This window comes from Protopterus annectens, chromosome 2.part2, assembly GCF_019279795.1.
Source record: "Protopterus annectens isolate FY-2018-M chromosome 2.part2, PAN1.0, whole genome shotgun sequence".
NCBI classification, from domain to species: Eukaryota; Metazoa; Chordata; order Ceratodontiformes; family Protopteridae; genus Protopterus; species Protopterus annectens.
Window position 1 is genome coordinate 1,126,882,770 of NC_056730.1, and position 22,063 is coordinate 1,126,904,832.

The following is a 22,063-nucleotide window of genomic DNA, read 5'->3' on the forward strand; positions in this document are numbered from 1 at the left end:
TCAACCACAAGTGCAGTAGTTACTTTGCCCTGATCCCTCCAGTGGGAAGTCACCCAGGGATGCTCTTATTCATAATTGGACTCCGGGTCTCCTCTACGCTTATCCTCCTACTCCCCTAATACCCAAAGTATTACAGAAAGCTCATTGCCTGAAGTCCCCTCTTATCCTCATTGCCTCTTTCTGGCCTCACCCGGCGTGGTTCTCCTTCCTCAGGTCTCATCTGAAGTGTCCGCCTTGGATACTAGATCCCATTTTGGATCTCATCCCTGGAGGCTTCCACTTACCAGTCTCCAGACCCTTTGTCTAACCACATTGTTTCTCCACTTCCAGTAATCCTTTTGCAGTCCAGGCTTCCTTTCCCGGTGAAGGGCATTATCTCAGCTTCTCAAAAGCCATCTACAAAGAAAGTGTATTCCAGTAAATGGAAAAGGTTTTCTACTTGGGCTAAACAGGATCATCTGGATCCTTTTTCAGCCCCTATTCCTGATATTTTACTCTTATCTTCCCTTTTTTAGGATGGGATGAGTTTTTCTGCCAATAAGCTCCAGCTAGCAGACATTTCTAATTTCCATCTGAAGGAGAAGCCTACCTTTTCTTCTAAGCTGTGCAAAGCCTTTATGAAATGATTTTCTTCTTAGACCTCCTATTAAGGATCTATCCCTGCCATGGGATTTGATTTTGGTGCTACAGTCCCTAACACAAAAAACTTTTGAACCTGCTGCTTCTTGTTATCAAATTCCTTGCTTGGAAGATGGCCTTTTCGGTGGCCGTTACCTCTGCCAAAAAGGTCTTGGAACTTCAAGCCCTAAGCATTAAGCCTCCATTCATGATCTTTCATAAGGATACGGTGTCCCTTAGAGCAAATCCTTCCTTTCTTCCCAAAGTGGCTTTGGAGGCTAACCTCAGTCAATCTGTTCAACTACCGGTCTTCTTCCCTAATTACTCTAATAAGGGAGAATATATCTTGCATTGTTTGGATGTCCACAGGTAATTGCATTATTATCTGAAAGGACAGAGGAATTTAGAAAGTTGGACCAGTTCTTTGTGGCCTACTGTCAGAACAAGAAGGTCCAGGCAGTTTCCAGAATGACTATTTCCAGGTAGATTGCTAGTTGTATTTCCTACATTTATGACAGTAGGCATTTGGAATTGTCCATGCCGGTTAAAGTCCACTCTGCTAGGTATGTTGTTACGTCTTCTGCCACTGCAACTTGGTCTAATCCACACACTTTCATTTCACACTACAAATTGGACTTAGTGTCCAGGAACAGAGCTTCCTCCTTTGGTTCCTGTGTGCTCCGGCATATCCTTCCTTGAGGCCACCCAGGGTACATAGTAGCTGGGGTCTCTGACTCATTTGTGATGAATAATGACACGGATAGCATCAGGTAAAGAGTTATGTACTTGCCATAATTTGGCATCTGTGCTATCCAGTGTCATTATTCATCACATTCCTGCCCCCCTTCCCCTTCCTTCTGGGGGTTCCGGCAAGCTGAAGTGGCTGGTATTTTGGAATGTTTTGATCTTTGTGCAGTTTCATCTGTTTATCAAACTCAATCTGAGGGTTAGAATGCAGCAGGGGATAATGGGAAGGGGAGAAGCTTGAACTCTGGATCTGTCTGACAGTTGCTGACTTGGATCCAAGACCCATTTGAGATGAATAATGAGGCTGGATAGCACAGATGCCAAGTCATGGTAAGTACATAACTCTCTTTTTTTGCTTGTACAATAAAAATGACATTAGATATGCAACAGTGTCCTCACATTTATCCACTGTTAACAGTTACTTTCTCCAATTGCACACAAGCTAAGTGGAACAAGAATTAAACATTACAAATCTTGTCAAAAATGGCATCAGAAGCAAATATTCTGCCTTCTGTTACAAAATGTAAGAAGGAGATTTCAGATTTGGGACCATGCATAGGTCTTTAAGTAAATCAGCAGACTGATCATTTTCTGATCTACCCTTTAATTCACACTCGCATTGTAAATTCTTTCCATATTGCCAAACCTATGACAGATTAAGGGATCCAATGCATGTGATGCACTTGATGTGTTAACTAACTGAACCTTGTATTTCTTCTTTTATTCACACAAAATGTCTTTTTGATCCTTTAGTTTTACGCGATGACCAGAATAAGTAAGCAATTTTTACTGCAACTGTTTTGGGTTGCTATTTTTCAGTCCAAGTACATTGATATAAAGGTTTGACCAGACATTACATTACACTCTGTACCAACATTTGGTCTAAACGCTAGAGTTTCATGGCTACGTTTGTACTTATCTTCCCTAGTACATTCTGGTAGCCATGACCAATGCCTATTTTTTAGTTAATCTTGCATACTTTTCAATTTATACACATTCTCCATACAAACTGTGCTGACAAACAACTAATTTTCGAAGCTTCTCTCCATTATTTGTAGTTGCTATGACTGAAAGCTTGTTTTTGTCATTTACACATTTCAACAAAATGATTTTTTTTTTCACAACTTCTACTTGTTTGATTAATGGCAGGACATTTTATCATGCTTCTAACCTTGCTTGCTACATAAGGTTTTCCGAGTGTCAAGTTTCCCTTGCCTTTCATATTTGCTAAAGATATGTCAACCTGTTTTATCCTTTTTAATTCATTTTTAATTGTTTCATCATACAAGCCACTCTGTATGCATTGCTTTAAAAAGGTCTTTAATGCTGACAGGGTAGATTGACTTGCTGGGTATGCAACATTTACTTTACTTAATGTTAAATCTGATCCCCTCATTAATCATTCCATGATCCTCATCTCTAATATAAAACTGAAAGTAAATGCTGCCATTGTGGCAGAGGGGCCCAAATATTACACATAACCCAGATAAGCCACAGAACAATAATGTGATGTAGTGGTTAGTGCACTGGTCTTCTGGTAAAAAAAAAAAAAAAAATGGTAAAAACTATATTTAGTTTTTTCAGCCGAACAAAATGAGACCACAGCAGAATGAACAGTTTGTAATAACAAAAGTAGAAACTCTTAATAGTTAATTGCACTTGAACCATGTGACCAAACAAATCAATTAGCTGAATGAACTGCTTCTTCCAAAAATACTGTGCTGATACTGAGCATGCTGTAGATATTTACATATAATAGTCTGTGTTGGACATTCATGTTTAAAAACATTTCCTGTGCAAAATTTCTTGCAACAGAACACTGCATATAAATACTGAAATATTAACTTGATATATATTAAAAACAAATAATGCAGTTAAGTTCAACACTGTATGCTGAATGTAATGCAGATGGTTAACAGAAGAACTGTCCTTGTTAACAGCATTGCATCAGCTCCTCAGAGGACATTTTTATGCCTTTTGCAACACTGATGTGATTCTGTTTTATGTGAAATGTCTTCTCAGCTGCTTTGTTTTAGTAGTATCCCTTCTGCACTGTTTTTGCACTGAAGTGTAATACAGTGGTTTGATTGGCTAACATTATTTCTATTTTTATACTATCTCCTGTTTTCTATAATTCTTCTTGGCAAAGTGTGAGCTATATGTTTATCAAATTGTGGATGTAACGTTAATACCAAGTTTATAAGGCATACAAGAAAGTTATGCATGTGTAATTTTTTTTTCCATTTCCAGCATGGATTTAAAGTATTTGTTCCATATTTAACATTGACTGTTCTTTAGAAAGAAACAATTCTTTCAGCCAGTTGATTCCTTTGCTCACTTGATTTCACTACAATTAACTATTTAATGAATTTTGTTTGGTATCATTTGTTTATTTTGTTGAAGACTCATATTTTATGTTGTGGAGACAAACCCTAGGATTCTGAAGGGCCTACCATGATGCAGAAGCCTTAGGCCCAAAGTTTTCTGAATCCTGCTATGACTGAGCAATTCAGAAATTGCTTTTTTCATATGTGTTTTCATTGGTGATGGCCGTAGTATGGGAGTAGTTTTGCTGGAGAAGCCATATGCAAATGTGGCACTTCAAGGGAGTGACTAATTAGCCATGTGCTGTCTGCATGAAATGGCAGCAGCTCCATATTAACTTTGCAGAACAATTCAGAGAATCACTCTGCCAAGTTATTTCGATCACAGGGAGAAAAAAGTTAATAAGCCATGTTCTAATATTTTTTTCTGTTTGAATTTGGTGTAATTTACTTTTTGTGTTTTTTGAATTACTGTTGCTGCACTGGCACAATGACTGACTTTTTTGGGATATTTTCCTTTGCAGATATATTTTTTGACACATCAGAGGCAAGCTGTGATTTTGAAGATGATATCTGCAGTTTTAAGCAGGACATAAGGGATGGTCCCGGATGGACCAGGGTAACTGTGAAACGAAATGTATACAGACCAGGAGATCATACCACAGGACAAGGTAAGTTATTATTAAATTCCACATGTGCACACTAGATGCTTGCACTTATTATTAATGAACAAACAGCTATAGAAATGTCTAAACATAATTACATCAGTAATTCTTCACTTGACTATATTCATAGCATTTTCATGTTCTTGTTTACAGAACTGTTATTCAGAGTATATAACCCTTAGTCACTGTTTCCTATAAGTTTTATAATGGAAGGTAAACAAGAAAGACTTTGTGACTGAAATTTGTAAGTTGTATATAATCACCTTAAAATCACTCAAAAAAGAGCATTGTTACTGCATATGGATTTAAAGTACCATTCCTTTATTGTAAAATCTCCAGGTAACGTTAAAAATCTCCAGATATAACCTTACATAAGAACATTACCAGTAAATGCTTCCAGATCCCAATACTGTACAAGTTCCTGCTGAAATGGGCTAGATCTGAATCATGCATTTCTCCACAATAAACAACCTTTGAATTTCAGAGCTGCAGCCTTTTCTCAACAGGAGGGCTCTCTTCCGCATTATTGAAGATCAAGGATCAATCTTAACTACTATTAAATTTAACAAGTGAAAGAAAACTACTGTTTGCACACATAGTAAAAAGCTCTCTGCTGCCCTGCAATATACATCTACTGTATTCCAATCAATCCAATAGAAGTCAAGGCCCAGCCTAAATTCTGTATATTCCATAGTAATTAAGTGCTACACAAGTGCTCTTATCCCTGTCTGTCAAACCGCAACTGCATTGTTGATATGTATGTCATTAACATAAACCAAATCATCCCAGTCTATTCACTGCAGTTCACCACCCCTTTATGAGGATATTGACAGGTTTTTAATTTCCCAAGTATCAAAAGCTGTAGTAATGGCCAGACCAGAACTTTCATTCCAAGCTGTCACACGTGTTTGAAGCTATCTCAGAAATCAGTAAATCTCAGAGTCCATCTATGGCAAGTTACTATATCATGCAGCACATTTCCTTTTAAAAGTATTTGGTGGGTGCCCCATTTGTCAGTATCCAGTGCTCTGTAACCTATTTGCTTGAAATAAAGAAATACTTTTACCACTGTTTTTAATCCTGAAGAAAGGACACTAGACCATGTTCATCTATTACATCCTCCAGTACTCCTGCTGTGAATCCATACCCCCTTCACTCCCCATACTTGCTAACCAGAGGTGAAGGATAAATGGTAGTCTTCCTTGAACAAGAGGAATATTTTCACTGTTTAGCAGCTGGCTGTGAAGTATTGCAACTGTAATACTTTTCATGTTTGTTTGACTTGGACTGCTGATGGTTGATGATAATTTTACTATTTATTAGCATTGATGATAAATTTACTATTTATTAGCAATATGTTCAAATTTGCAATATGGTATTTGTGGGCACCAATTAATGGTACTTCAGTCATTGTGCAATTTCAGTCAGAAAGGTGATTTTGTGCAGTGATCAAAACTCACTTTTTGACACTGAACTGCATAACACTTTATACTTCATAATGCTCATATGACATAGACACCAAACAGTAGCAGATTGCAATATGGGTGAACCAAGCAAGTTGCCTTGGTCCCCCAGCTTCAGGGGGCCCATGGCCAAACTAGAAAGTAATTTTACTTTAAAAATGTTGTTGCTTTATTCAGTACTGCTAACAGATCTTGGTTAGAGTATGTGTTGAACTTAAGCAATCATTTATCTACTGTAACTAAGAAAAGAGCTTAATTACAGACATCTTAGTTTACTGGCCATACCTGCCATTTACACATGAGCAGATAGGCAGATACAACTATTGCAGTTGTGGTTTGCTGGCTTGAAATATTAGATGCATCATCTCTCTAGCTCTTTTAATACACTGGCAGTCAACCAAATAAGAGGGCTAGCTGTGCTGTGAATGAAAGAAACATGTACTCTTCAATTCCTTACTTTAACCAGATAAGAAGGGGCTAAATGTATTGATGAATGTAAGATGCCACTTTATTTGCAAAGTTTAAAGTCTGGCATTAAAGGCTGGTCTGGATTTATATGAAATAAACTAGAAAATGTATTTAGTTTTTTTTTTTTTTAATATGCTGGCCTTGGCAGTCAGACAGACTTGGTGTTGGGGGGGGGGGGGTACCTGTGCTTAGGGATGAAAGAAACTTGCCGTCTTTATTTGCTCATTCTTAATTCTGACATTACGAGTTGGTGTGATTTTTTTTTTGGGGGGGGCTGAAATAAACTAGATTATTTACTCCTTTTTAATGCACTGTCAATTAACCAGATAATGTGGGGCTAGCAATGCTTAGGATGAAGGTAATTTGCCTTTTTAATTTGCAAAGTTTAAAGTCTGGCATTAATGGCTGATGTGGATTTGTATGAACTAAAGCGGAATATTCATTATTTTAATATGCTGGCAGTCAACTAGATTGGTGGGATTGCTGAGTTGTGGATGAAAGAAACTTGCCCTTTATGTTTTCTCAGTTTTAAGTCTGGAATTAAGGCTGGTGTGGATTTTTGTGAAATAAATTGGATTATTTACTCTCCTTTTTTAATCTTCTACCAATCAACTAGATAAATTAGAGGGGGCTAGCTGTGCATTAGAAGAAAGTAACCCACCCTCTTTATTTGCAAAGTTTAAAGTCTGGCATTAAAGGCTGGAGTAGGTTTGTAAAAAATATTCTGGAATATATGCATGTATTTTTAATATGTTAGCAGTCAACCAAAATGGAGGGGGAGAGAACTGCTGTGGATGAGACAAACATGCCATTATCATTTACTCATTTTAAAGTTTGGCAGTAAGGCTGGTGTAGATTTATGTGAACTAAACAATAATATCTACATTTCTTTTTTTAATGTGCTGGCAGCCAACCAGATTGCAGGAGGGCTAGCTGTGCTGAGGGTGAGAAAAACTTGCCCTTTTCATTTGCTCAGTTTAAAGTCTGGCATTAACAATGTGCATTTATGTGAAATAAACTGTAGTATTTGTCTTTTTTTTTCAATATGTAGACCTGCAGCCCCATGTAGGGTAGCTGTGCAGTAGAAGAAGACAACCTGCCCCCTTCATCTTAAGAGGTTGAAGTCTGGCATTAAGGTTTAGCTTGTGGCTATATGAAATAAATTGGAAGATTTACTCTCTGGCAACCCCTAGTGTGAAATAAATATGAAACTGTGCATGTGTGTGAAATGAGCTAGTATATTTGGCTACTATGTACTTGTCTAAAACCAGAAATACATTATTGCATCCATAATTCTTATTTTACCACAATCGGACATCTAAAGTGTACACCGTCAACAGCGGGTATGATTGCTGAGTACAGGATGTCTGTGGATAAGAATGGCTTACCCTGCTGCCATGATCAAGTTAAACTATCATTAGTCTAGCTTTGCAGGACAAATATGCATTTTGTAAAGCAAGCTTGAATACTTTACTGTGGCCACTAGTAGATTATAATAACAGCAGTTCAAGTTGTCTAAAATTGTGAAGATAAATCCAAAAGAACATGGTCCCCCTCCCAAAACATATGCGGGTGGGGGGGGTCCATGCTATGAATAATGCCTAGGACACAAGGTAAAATAATCCGCTACTGACCCTAAGTATGAGTTATTTTGAAAGTCTGTCCTCATGTTTTCAGGCCAGCACTTTAATCTAACAAATGTTTCTTCCTAATTCAGCTGAAGTTCAGTATTTTTAGACTAAATGTACACAATGCCATCTTCAGGACTACAGCTCAGGGATTATTGGGATCATTCCACAGCCCTACTCTAAAGGTAGCTCTGCACCTCAATCTTAAATCAAAGTGAGGCAATTGAAGTGCCATCCTTAAGATATACAGCTTCACAGGGACTTCCAAGATGGCTGCACACTGATATACAGCTTAACTCTAGCTCTCCCAGTCTGAAAAAAAAACTGAACGATAAGGGCCAGGAAGTCTGTCAGTTTTGGTAAATTTGGTTACTGGGTAGTAAGTACACTGCCTAGATGCTAGCAAAGAAGAAACTTAGAGCCCTAACAAAAATCAGCTTGAAAAGGCAAAGAAAAAATACACCGAGAGGAATCCTGCAAGTGTTCAGCAAAAAGAAGTTCAAACTGCAGCTTTGTTGCAAAACATGGCTTCCATTAATTTAAAGGAAAAAATAAGTCAAATGCTCAGAGCAGACTAAAATAAATTTAATATTGAAAGAATATATCAACTCAAATAACAAAAGGCTAGAAAAATGGAAGAAACTCTAAACAGCAGCTACTCAGATGAACTAATAAAACTACAAAAATCAGAGGTTGAAATGAAGAAAGGGCTGGCACAGTATGAGACTGATTAAGATGATGTTTCAAAAAATGGTAGAGTTAGAAACAGAGCATATCAAGAAAACCTGAGATTTTCTGCTGTATCAGAGTAACTGGAAGGAACAGAATGTGTTAATTTTATGAAGGCACAAGTAAGCAACTGGACTAGTATTCCAATGCAAGATTTGTTAAATGAAAGGGCACATTGTATGTATGCTCCAACCCTCCTCACGAGAAAACAGCCAAGAACTGTATTATCTCATTCACTCTAATGGAGGTCAGGATGTTTGCACTGTAACTTCCAATGGACCGAGCCTAATCTTTTGGACAGAATCAAGTTATGTCCTCACATTTCAAGCAAATATTCATATTTATGGAACCATAGGGGTTATGAAAGAAGTGTAAATGGCAAACTCTTCAGCATAAAATATTTTTATAGTGGTAGTATTTTTTAGATTCTAGTTCTTAATCTGAATTTTATAAGTCACAGTAAACACAGTAACTGTTGCGTTTGTAATATTTTGCAAACAGCTTACAATATCTCAACAACTACTCAAGTTACACACATACTTTTATTCAACCAGTCGAGAAATGTTAAAATTTTATATATATATATATATATATATATATATATATATATATATATATATATATATGGGTCTACTTTATTTGATCAAAAGACCATTTGATCAAAAAACAGTATTTAAGGCAAATAACAGGGATTTGTCCCCCTCCCCAATGTTGTGCGACCCTGGAGTTGGTAGATATAGTTAGGGGGGTGGGGGGCAAAGCCCCCCACCTATTTTCATTTAAAATCTGTATTTTTTGTTTTATTTTCTTATTGTAAGGGAAACTAGGTGGGGGGCTTCGCACCCACACCCCCCTCACTATATATACTAACTCTGGGGTCGCACAACATTGGGGAGGGGGCAAATCCCAGTTTTATGTCTTGAATACTGGTTTTCGATCAAATGAAATTTCGATCAAATGGGTTTAGGTCAAATGGTCTTTCAATCAAATGAAGTAGATTCATATATATATATATATATATATATATATATCACAAAACAAGAGTTATCTTTTTACCTACATTTGATAGATGTCAAATATTAATGCAGTTGAGTTTACCATTGTGTAAGCTTTAAGATGAAATCTTTTAAAACCCTATACATAGCATGGTTTTGGAATTATTGATGCAATTATGAACAAGCAATATCTGACGCTTAGAGCCATCAATAGGAGTTAACTGCAGATGCACCTGAAGGTGTCACTCGGATTTAATGAGTTAACAAAGATGTAATCCTACCAGCAGAAAGAGTTGATCCTGACAAAACTGTGACAGAAGGGTAAAGCATTTAAAGTTGAAGACAGTAGAGTGTTAGTGGAAAATGATTATTCACTATACACCAGGCAGAAGAAAAGCAAATATTTTCCAGCAGTCAGAGAATGTTGAGAGACAGGTTTGAGATTCAAGCTGCTGTATCCAGCTGTCTGCAGAATATTTTTTTTTTACTGGAGAATGTCATTTTTTGATGCAGAATAAGCTAAAGCGGAAGTACAAAAATTTGTCCAGCAAATATTGAGCCATCAAGCAGAAAAGGACACTGCTGCTCCTTCTTCTGATAATAAAGCTCGTACAGAGATTTTGCCAGAAAAACATTTTCCAATTTTCCAAAGGAAAATTCTTGAGGGGCAGAGAAGAGCACATGAGTTGACTTGAAGGACTGGGAATACGTTGGAATTGAACCAGAGTCTGGAATTGGGAGATGGATATGAACAGAAAGAAGACCAGCAACACAAAACTTAGTGAATACATTTGAGATTACAAAGCATCAGTTTCATCTGTGAATTATGGTTTACAAGAAAGTGGACGTTTATTGGCTTTGTTAAACCTGTTAGGAACTACAAGACATTTGCCTCACTTCATGTCATTAATCTTTAGAAGGGGCACTAAGGGAAGGGGAAGAGAAAGGTTTAAAAAGTAACCCCAAGTAAAACAGTTTCTGTTCTTAACAGTTTTGCTATAAAAAAAATTTTCACGGTATCCATTACATGCTGTAAAGCATTTTCAGATATTGTATGTGATAAAGATAAAACAGGTATGTGTTTTTCTTCCCTTTTTAGTGTACAAACGTAAGCATTTCAATGCAAAAAGAGGAAAAATGCTGCATAAAAACATGTTTAAGTTAACAGGTTGTAATCTTGGGTTTTGAGGTGGGCGTGGGGATGTAAAAGTACATATGTAGTGAAGATTTTTTTCCTCCTACCTTTGCATAGATGAAAGACTGGATTAAGACCCTTGGCTTAATCTAATAAGTTTTCAGTGGAAACAAGTAAATAAGAGAACGCTGATTGTAATACAAACTTTTTCTTCAGCAATAAATGTTTAACATGTGTTAAGAAGTTTACAGCTGAGGGCTACATTTTTTCTCTTATTTCCATGGAAACAAGCTGATAATAGGACAATAAAAAAGCCAGAACTTTGATTTTTTAAGGCTAAAAGTTGATGTTTTCTGAAAGTATGCAAATTGTTTTTCACAACTGAAATGGGAATAAAGATAAAAAAGAACAGGAAGCAATTAGTGCAAGAAGGAGCATAGGCAGTAACATATGTCAAAGCATGGACAGCCTTATCCTTAGGTCATATAATGCCCATGGCTGCACCTGTCTATTTTGAACAATTGTTCTAGTTAGGAAGGTTAAACTTTATTATTTTGAGAAACGCATAGTTTTGTGTACTTCTATTAAGTTAAAAGGTTTGGCTGTGTTTTTTTGAGAGTTTTCTTTAAAGCAAAAAGTTCAATTGGAGTTGACAAGAATCAGCTATATAAAAGATTAAAACTTGCCAAATGCTAGTGGGTGCATGTATCTCAAAAGTTGTAAATAGACATGTAAAAAGCTCTCGTATGTAATAGGTTGGAATAATAGATGTTCCTCGTGTTTCACTGTTGTAGTCATCACATTTGGGTTATCCCTACCAGGGTAGCCCTTAGTCGGCAAGAATACCAGAGGCTTAGTATTTCTGTGTCGGTTGCTGTCGCTTCAGGACTGATGTCAGGTCATCAGTAGTATAAAGTAAGGCAGCCGACGCCATTACATCAGTCTTTCTTGCCAAGGAGCCCGAAGCAGAAGCAGGTCGCATGAATGCCAGTCGGCCCCTACCTGAGTTTTTGTTTTCCAAATTGAAGCTGAAGTCTTCTAAAGCTAAGTACCCCATTGGGGATCCTTTTTTCTTGCTCTAACCGATGTCAGAAAAAGTTAACAATTGTCTCGCCTGTGGAAAGCAAATACCACACCGAGACTTTCATTCTTACTGCATCATTTGCTTAGGGCCAAACCACGACGTCCGTTGCTGTCATTTTTGTGCTTTGCTCAACACCAGAAGTATATGTCATCAGGCCATTATTGTAGCTAGATATTTTTGCTCTCGGTCCTCGAATTCGGATATGGCTTCAGTAAGCCATCTGACAGCGGATCTTCTGAAAAAAGGTAAGGATAAAGACAGAGACAGACCGCACAGGTCCAAACCTACCAATGACACTTCCATTAAGCTAGTCCGTCAGTTCTCCAGTCCTCAGTGAAGTGCTTTTGCAGCCCCTGATGCCCACTTCTGTGGATTCGCAGGCCACTAGCGAGACCCTTTCAGAGTCCGGTATGCCGCAAAACTCTTCGACTAATGACCCTGCGGATGTCTCTACCTTGGATGGGTTCGGAGCCGCTGAGCAGGCATCGGCTTCCAAGGAAGTATTTCGCACTACCGTTTCTCACCATAGACCGACTTCTTTTGCGTCTACCATTCTTTCGAAAACTACCGGATTTCTAAGACCCAGGGTACGAACCGCACCCAAGAAACGGACGACCCAATCTCAGGCACCTGTTTCCTTGCCTCAGTCTCAAATGCTTAAAATGGCAGAAGACCTTATAATGCTGATCAGGGGAAGCCAAGCTACCCCTCCCAAAAGAAAAAGAGATTTGTCCCCAGCAGTTTTATCTGAACAGGAGCCCAATGACTCTGATGCATCTGAATATGAAGGCATGTAACCTCTCTCTGCTTATGAGGATTCTGATGCAGAGGAATCCATTCCTTCAGCTTCTCTACCCGGGCACTTTTCCTTTGGGGAAACCCTACATACTTTAAGGGAGCATTTCCAATGGGAATGTCAGGACTACCCTCAGTCTAAAAAGAGACTCAGGGAATTCTTAGATCTTCCACAGCACAGACCCTTGGCCATTCCTCATGTCCTGGATGTTGTGGATGATGTTTTCATGGAATCCAGTTTGACTACTAACACCCTCCATCCTGCTTCCAGGAGATCTGACAGGTATTATAGAGTCCCTGACGTGCACAAATTTCTTTTCAAAAATCCTATTGCTGACCCTGAGGTTATTTCTCAAAGGCCTAAAGGAATTAAAGCAACTTCTGCTAGGAATCCCACCCCCTCAGCTAGGGATTCCCGATCATTAGACAGATGGGGTAAAAAGGTATTCACCTCTGCAACTCTTGCTGTTAGAGCACTAAATTGTCAGTTCCATATGCTAAAATTTCATTGACACACCATGGAACTCCTCAAAGAAATAAAATCATCTTTCCCTGCTTGTGCAGAAAATAGAGTTACAAGAATTAATGCATTCTGCAAGTCAAGTAACTAAGCACACCTTACACTGTGGTTTTGACACCCTAGAAGTATCTTGCAGGGCAGCAGTCACTGGTTCTGTCCTTAGACGGCATGCCTGGCTTAAGGAACAGCCTTTGCCAGACCATGTCATATCCAAAGTATTGGATACACACTTGCACAAAGACAACTTATTTGGCACCAAGGCAGAGGAGGTCTTAAAAAAGCTGGAAGAAAAAGCTAAATCTATGCAGACAGTTAAGGATTTCCTGCAGGTCCAGCCACCCAGGTTCAGTAGGCATTGCCCCTCCAAGCACTAGTCCTTTCCTGCCCCCTCCAGGTCAGTTCAGCCCAGACCCTGTGGAAGCAGACTCCCCCAGACAACAGCCACTGAGAATGTAGAGATCAAAGCAATGGAGTTCCTCCACTACAAAACCAGGGAGTGCTAAGCCACCCCCTCATGGTAAGAACTCACAATGACTCCACCTCTGCCCACCTGCACTTGCCGCTAGAAGGAAAACTGTCCTTCCTTGCAAGCACCTGGGCCACCATTACCAACGACCGCTGGGTCCACAACATAGTGTCCCATGGATACAAATTTTCTTCCACACTCTACCAACTCAAAAGGGTTCCCAGATCTTCCTCCAAACCAGTGGGCAGAGGCCAAAAAGCAAGTCCTTTCCCTGCTCTCTATGAAGGCAATAAAGCACCTTCCTGCAAAACAAATAGGCCAAAGTTTCTACTCCAGCTCTTCCTGGTACCCAGAAAAGAGAGCACCTGGTGCCCCATCCTCGATCTACCCATTCTAAACACCTTCCTGGTGATTCCAAAATTCAAACTGCTCACCCTCCAGCAACTACTGCCTACGCTGTCTAAGAATGCTTGGTTAGCCACCTAGACCTAAAAGAGGCCTACCTCCACATCCCAATCAGGGTATCATGCAGGAAATATCTACATTTCAGGGCAGGATCTCTGCACTTTCAGTTTTCTGAGCTTCCCTTTGGCTTATCTACTGCTCCTAGAGTTTTTACAAAATGTCTGGCTCTCGTCATTGCTTTTTGCAGACAAATAAATATTCACATTTACCCATACTTAGATGACTGCCTAATTCAGGCAGACAGGAAAAGCTGCTCAAGCATCTGGTCTTTGTAAAGGCCCTGCTGACCTCCCTAGGGTACACTATCAATGAAAAGAAATCCAAACTAGTACCCACCCAAAAGATTATATTCCTCGGAGCAAGCCTGGACACATCATCCCAGATGGTATTCCTGACTCCATAAAAGCAAACTGACAACCTATTTCTCTCAACTAGTCACCAGACCACAGTTTTCCGCAAGGAAAATCCTGCAAGCTCTGGGGTTCATAACATCTTGCATTCTACTCATTCCATATGCCAGACTGCATATGAGGAAACTTTATTGGTACCTAAAAGGCTTTGGTGACAACACTCTCAAGACTTGGAAACACTTATACCAATGATACCTTGCCTAGGAAAGATTTTCTATGGTGGGCAGCAGCATGCAACCACAAGGAACTACCCTTCTCACCACCCCACTCTGCCCAGTCCCGCACCACAGACGCATCAGACTGTGCCTGGCGTGCACACCTGGATGGCAGGTACATACAGGGCCAGTGGAGCCCACATCAAATACATCTGCACATCAACCAAAAAAATGTTAGCTGTTCAGTATCCATTGACAGCTTTCAGACCACTTTTCTCCCCAGGAGTTGTACTGATCAAAAATACACCACTGTGATGTGGTATATCAACAAGCAGGGAGGGACTCACTCCTACCCTTTATGCAGGCTCACCATGACCCTTTGGCACACAGCCTCAGCCATGCAACTACACCTGTTAGTACAATTTCTGCCAGGCTGTCTAAACTCTCTGGCAGACAGCTTAAGCAGAAATCTTCTGGACCCACACGAGTGGCAGCTAGACCAAAGAACCTTCACCCTAATAACTCAGAAATTGGGCACCCCGAAGGTCGACCCTCTTTGCTTCCCATGCCAACCATCAGCTCAGCAAGTTTTGCACCAGGGAGCCTCACTGCAGGGCCTGGAAAGTGGATGCCCTATCCTTCCAGTGGATCAACCTCTTGGTCTATGCTGGGTACTGCTCAAAATAAGGGAGGAAAAACCAAGGACAATTCTAATTGCTCCATACTGGCCTCACCAGCACTGGTACCCACTGCTGCGCAGCCTGTCCCCTCGGCCACCATGGCATCTCCCTCAGATCGCAACCCTCCTAACCCATAGGGAAGGAGAGTTCATGCATCCCCAATTGCAGACGCTCAGTTTGGCAGCCTGGCTTATTCCCTGACAACTGAACAAGCTGCTAATCTCAGTAAACAGGTTCTAGATGTTATATGTGAGGCCAGACGCCCTAGCACTAGAAAGTCATATGTTGATAAATGGGAAAGGTTCTGCACCTGGATCCAGGCCAAGGAAGCCGATATGGCACAATCCTCCCTACCACTCATCCTGGATTACCTAGCTGACCTACTACACAGTGGTATCTCCTTTTCCTCTATTAAACTTCATGCCTCTGCTATCTCTGCTCATTTCAACACTGAGCAACCACTTTTCTCACACCCTCTCATCGAACAGTGCCGAAGAAGGGCTAGCAGCTTGAAGCCACCCAGAAAAGAACCTACCCCAGCTTGGGATCTAAACTTTGTGTTGGAAAACTCACCCTACCTCCTTTGAACCAGCAGCTTCAGCAGAGTTAGTTTCTTTCCTGGAAGATAGCCTTGCTTCTGGCCATCACTTCAGCCAGAAGAGTATCCGAGCTACAAGCACTCATGGCTGTAGAGCCCTTCATCATCTTCCATGCTGACAGGGTGTCCCTCAAGAATAACCCATCTTTCATGCCAAAAGTGGTGTCCAGTGTGGCTCTCAACCAATCCATTCATTTGCCCAACTTTTTTCCCTAACCCACAAAACAAGGGAGAAAGGATACTACACTTGCTAGATGTACACAGACAGCTCAGATTCTGTCTGGACAGGACTAAATCATTCAGAAAGACTGATCAATTGTTAGGCAGCTTTGCTGCAGGAGCAGAGGGCAAAACCATATCCAAACAAACCATTTACAAATGGATATCCCACTACATCCATTTCTGCTGCAAGCAACACTGGAATCCTCCCCCTAAGGGGGGTCAGGACTCACTCTACCAGAGCAGCCTCCACCTCTGCAGCTTTCCTCAGATGAGTCCCCACCAGGGACATCCTGGAGGCTGCAGCATAGACATCTATTCACACCTTCACCAAGCATTACCGCCTGCCTATCATCTCCAAATCCAGGGCAGGCTTTGCCACTGCAGTCTTGCAGGGCATCCTAGCCAGCCCCTAGTCTTCTTGACTGCCTCCACCCTTTTCCTCAGCTTTGGAAATCAACCCAAATGTGCTGACTGCAACAGTGAAACACAAAGAACATAGTACAGTTGCGTACACTTACCATAAATGTAGATGTTTAAGTATATTCATTGTTGCAGTCCTGGTTTCCCTCCCTCCATCCCCCCTCTCTCTCTCTCTTTACAAGGAACTTTTTGGTATTTGCTTTCTACTGGTGGAGTGGGGTCCATATACTGGCTCCCTCATGGGGGCTTCCGACAGTTGGGGCAAGAAAAACTGATGTAATGGCGTTGGCTGCCTTACTTTATACTACTCACAGGCATGCTCCCAAACGAGCTATCAGAACCAAAAACAAAATAGCTCCATGGCTAACCAAAGGTACTAGACAAAAACTAATTGCTAGAAATGCAGCATGGACCTCCTGGAAATCCACCAAATCCTCACAGACCACATTAGTTACAAACAATTGAGAAATGAGGAAATAAATCCCCTATGTTAGACAAGCAAATCTACTATTTCAATTTACAGAAAAAGCACCAAAATCAACAGCAAAAATTCTGGTCAGGCCTTAATAAACTGCTACATCCAGGTAAATCCTCAACCTCACCCCCTCAAATACCTCACATCTACCCCCTAAAAGTGTAGCAAAGGCCTTTAATACTTTCTTTACAGAAACAGTTCAGTCCCTAGCTAATAACCTAGCTCCCAACACCTCCAACACTACCTCACCCACTCTGGAAAATGTACTTCCCTTCAAATTTGATCCTATCCCTACAGAATATATTCAATCCCTACTTAAGAAACTGAAACCCACCACCCTGGCAGCAGACTCACTCCCTGCAGAATTTTTACAAAAGGCCGCTAATGAAATAGCATACCCTATTTCCATCTTAATCAGTCATACTATCCATGAATCCTATGTTCCCTCCATCTGGAAAATCTCCCACATTATTCCACTGCACAAAGAGAGCAACCCCACTGAACTCTCATACTATAGACCTATAGCCATCCTATCTCCCTTAGCCAAAATAATGGAAAAAATGTATACATAAGCAAATTCTAACTCACCTTATCCAGAACACACTCCTAGCCCCATCCCAGCATGGATTTAGACCTGCCCATAATACTACGACAGCACTTCTCTCCTCTCACACAATAAATCAAAACTGTAATCACAGCAAGCTCTCCTCAGCCCTCTTTCTCAACCTATCCAAAGCAATCGATATGGTGAATCACCACCTACTCCTAGACACACTAAAATCACTTGGCCTAAACAACCTAGTAATCAACTGGTTCCACTTTTACCTGCATGGCAGACAACAAGCTGTATTACGGAAAGACAATCTATCCCCCCTTCTACTGATCACCCTTGGTGTCCCCCAAGGATCTATACTAGGCCCCCTCCTTTTCTCCATATTCATCAATGACCTACCCAAAGTTATCCCAGATGCAACATGTATTCAGTATGCAGATGACTCTACCCTTATCTGCTCTGCCACCACCCCTCAGAACTACAGTCCCTATCCCAAATCATCTTCAGCAAAGTAGAGGACTGACTCAATAGTCGCCATCTCCTATTGAATCCAAATAAAACCAAACTACTACTTTTCTCCCTACCCGTAAATTCACATTACCAAATATTACAATCTCATCTAACAATGGCACCATAATCTCTCCAGAACTGAGCACAAAATTTCTTGGTGTAATTGATGATAATCTGAGGTATGATGCTCATATAGACAAAACCATCAAAACAGTTAACAAAAAACTAGGCAACTTGTATAGGATTAAACAGTTCCTAACCCCACCTGCCAGAACAGCCATAGCTCGAATACATCTCCTATCGACCCTTTTCTCCACCTCACCCATCCTCATAAACCTAGGCAAAGCAAACCTTCACAAATTAACTAGCTGCTATAACAATATAGCTAGATTCACCACAGGAATAGCCTACAGAACCCATCACTGTCAACATCTTCAAACACTAGACTGGCTAGAACTACCCAATCAACTCCAGTACAACCAACTCATAGTTATTCATAAAATCCTCTACCAACCTAACAGTACACTTATTCTGACAAATATTATCACCCCATACAGCAACCTAGCATCCCTCCGCTCATCCAACAAAATGCAAGTATAATCTGCCAAAGCCAAAACTCAGCCGGAGAATCATTATTCTCAAACTCTGCTGGAAAAAAATGGAACTCGCTCCCCCCAGATCTTACCACTACATCCTTCTTACCCCAATTCAAAATATCCATAAAGAAACACCTAAACGGGCATTGGCTATGTCCATGTCTAAACCCAGACTAACCCAATAAAAACACAACTCAAATAGTTGAAATACCCAATAATAACTTCCTTAACCTATATGAATAAACTTTCTAAACCTAACCTACCCAGACTATGTACACTTCTCAACAACCTTTAGAACAATATTATAAGGATGATAACTTGCTATCCTAGCAATTCTAAGGCTATGTTTTTAACCCTTCTATGATAACCTGTTATCCTAACCATTCTAAGGTAATGTTTTAACCCTTGTAAATCTAATTTCTAACAGCTTCCCTTCTTAACTAAACCACCTTTTCTCCTGATTGTCATCTGTGACATCAATCTGTGTAACATGTCATTCTATACACTCCAATGCTGTGTAATGATTTCTGTACATAATTCACACTATAAACCTACAAAGATGCTAAACTTCAATGAAACCATGTATATCACTTATTTTTTAAATGTTTACATTTTTAAATTTTCAGTGTAACCATGAATATCGTTTGTCACTTTTTTTGCACATGTGGAGCTATTCTCCCCGGGCATGTATCCAGTCAGACTCTCCCGGTTAACAAATGTAAAATAATAAAATAAAACATATATATATAATAATACTGATGACCTGACGTCAGTCCTGAAGTGACAGCAACCGACACAGAAATACTAAGCCTCTGGTATTCGGGTCGACTGAGGGCTACCCTGGCAGGGATAACTAAATGTGATGACTGCAACAGTGAATACACTCGAACATCTACATTTATGGTAAGTGTATACAACTGTACTCTTCTTATCATACTGGCAGCACTTTCCATATTATCATGGTATGCGAATGGTCTCACAGGTAGAGAAAAACGAAAGAGTATTGAAATATATAAAGAAATGCAGAGTGCAAATAGCAGTGCTACATACACATGCTACATATTTGGAAAAATGAAGCATGTGGATTTGATAAATTATTTCATAATGGTTAATTAGCAGAATATCAGGAAAAGATAAATACTTATATAAATTGATAGTGAAGCTCTAATAGTGACAGAAGAGAAAAAAAGATAATGGTAGATTTGTCGTAGTAAGGGGCTACTGGAAGGGATGAGGATTACAGTGGCATGCATGTACATTCCATCTAAAACTCCTGTTATGAAGCTTAAGAAAATTTTGGGAGAAATCAGCTTTCAACAGGGAATATTTATTTATTTACATTTGATAACTGGGTAGTGTCTGGCTGGGTGTGAAGCCCTTTTTCATCAGAGAACCAGGGAGAAAAGCTTGCAAGTGAAGTTATAATAATTAAACAGCATTACATAAAGTACCATAAAATAAGGACTGTAGTATAATAGACTAGATAGCAATACAAAAGTATCACAAAGTTGAAAACAGTACACAGTAAAATAGTTAAAAATGTAAAACATAAATCATATTGAATAATCAGAGACCGTAAATAAACAGACATTGCAAATACACTAAAATCAACATCTCAAGTTATATTCAAATTTATGGTATTTTACCAAACTTTTTTTTTTTTTTTTTTTAGGCAAAAGAGCAATACTGCTAAGAATTAGGTTGAGAGTAGAGAATAATCGTAGTGTACAGACGGAGGAGCAGAGAGAGGAAGAATATTACTTATAGGTGGAGACTGGAATTCGATTTGCAACAGTGAGGATATATCTGGGGAGTCAAGAAGGGAAAATGTAGATTTCTCAAGAAATTTATGAAAACATTTGCAACAGAATTCAGTACTAGGAACTTGTAGACAATTTACTTATTAGTCCTCAAGGTACAAAAATTGGGCTAGACTAGGCAGAAATTATATTTCACAGGAACATGTGCATTTCATTGAGAACTTTGACATATATCAAATAACTGTTTCAGATGATGTGCCAATAAAAACTAAAATAAAAATGCAAGGTAATGAAGTAAAAATGAAATACTACTACTTCCCCACCTACCTGTTAAAAGAAAGGAATTTAAGGAATGGGTAGTGGTTTTCTGGGCATTATTAGGGAAGATACCAAAGAAGTTATACGTAGTCAATGGGATAAAATGAGAGTAGAGATTAAAATAGGGTAGAAATAAAAGAAAAATAAATTTGGTTAAGAAATAACAATTATTTAGAGGGGCTGACAAAGGTTAAATCATTGCAGAATAAGGGGCATCTATTAGAACAAGAAGCGATGCAACTGCAAAGTGGTAAGAGAAAATAAGGGGGCAGATGGATAATATGTCTGAGTTTAGAAAAGACTGCTGTTAAGCAACTTTTTTTTTTTTTTTTTTTGATAACTGCAGAACACAAAAACTTTTAGCACAATGACCTAGGCAACAGAAAGTAAAAAGGGTTGTTCAAATTTGAGGAGCTTGTTGCAAGAAAAACAACCAGAGATCCAGTAGAGATATTTCAGAAATTTTATGAAAATTTGTATAAAGTAGAAAAATGTGGAAAGCAGAAAAAAGCACAAATGGAAAGATTTATGGAAGACTTAAATATACCAAAGTTAGAGGTAGATGAGGCTCAACAATTAACAGTGAAGATAGGAGGAAATGAGATAAAAATGGTGATACATGGCCAATATGCAGGAAAGTCTTCAGTAATAGATGGTATTCAGGTGGAAGTTTGGAAGCTAGGAGGGAAGAAAAAGATAGATGTGGAAGGTTTTGTTTAACAGTATTCTAAAAGGAGGGGAAGCACCAGCATCCTGGAAAAAAGCTGTGGTGGCTGAAATAAAGATGCTAAAGACGGTTTGCTATCACATTTACGAAACTCAGGTAGCAGAACCAAAATTGCGATTACTGCATTGTCGAACCTTACAATAATGAACATTCGCTATAACAAGGTTCGACAATGTAGTGCAGATCGCACTATAGTGGGGATCGGAAAATGTACCCTTTCCTCGCTGTAGTATGATCTTGGAGTTTGTATATATAAGTAGGGGGGTGTGGGGGTGCTGGGGGCTTGCCCCCCTCCAAAACTGTTGTACAATGTTGAGCAGATTTGAAGACGTACTACGCAGTCTTTCCTGTTTTGACTATGGCTGTTTGAAAATGTTGATTCGATGTCCACAAAAAACATCATTTAACAATTTTATTGTTCAGTCATCTGTGTTCTGTACAAACGCATCAGCCATATCATTTTCTTACTAATTTACACTCGGACATGTGATAGTAAACCGGTAAAGACTCATCAGATCCAGCTTCATTTAGGCCCAA

General features: G+C 39.5%; 1 protein-coding gene across 1 annotated transcript in view; it reads left to right on the top strand.

The window, feature by feature from the left end:
- Window positions 1-22,063, top strand: part of MAMDC2 (MAM domain containing 2) — a 1,373,080-nt gene that overhangs the window by 842,636 nt on the left and 508,381 nt on the right. Inside the window, exon 8 of the mRNA XM_044064367.1 lies at window positions 4,214-4,360. Within this exon, the coding sequence (XP_043920302.1) occupies window positions 4,214-4,360 (147 nt within the window). The remainder of the gene's footprint in view (window positions 1-4,213; window positions 4,361-22,063) is intronic.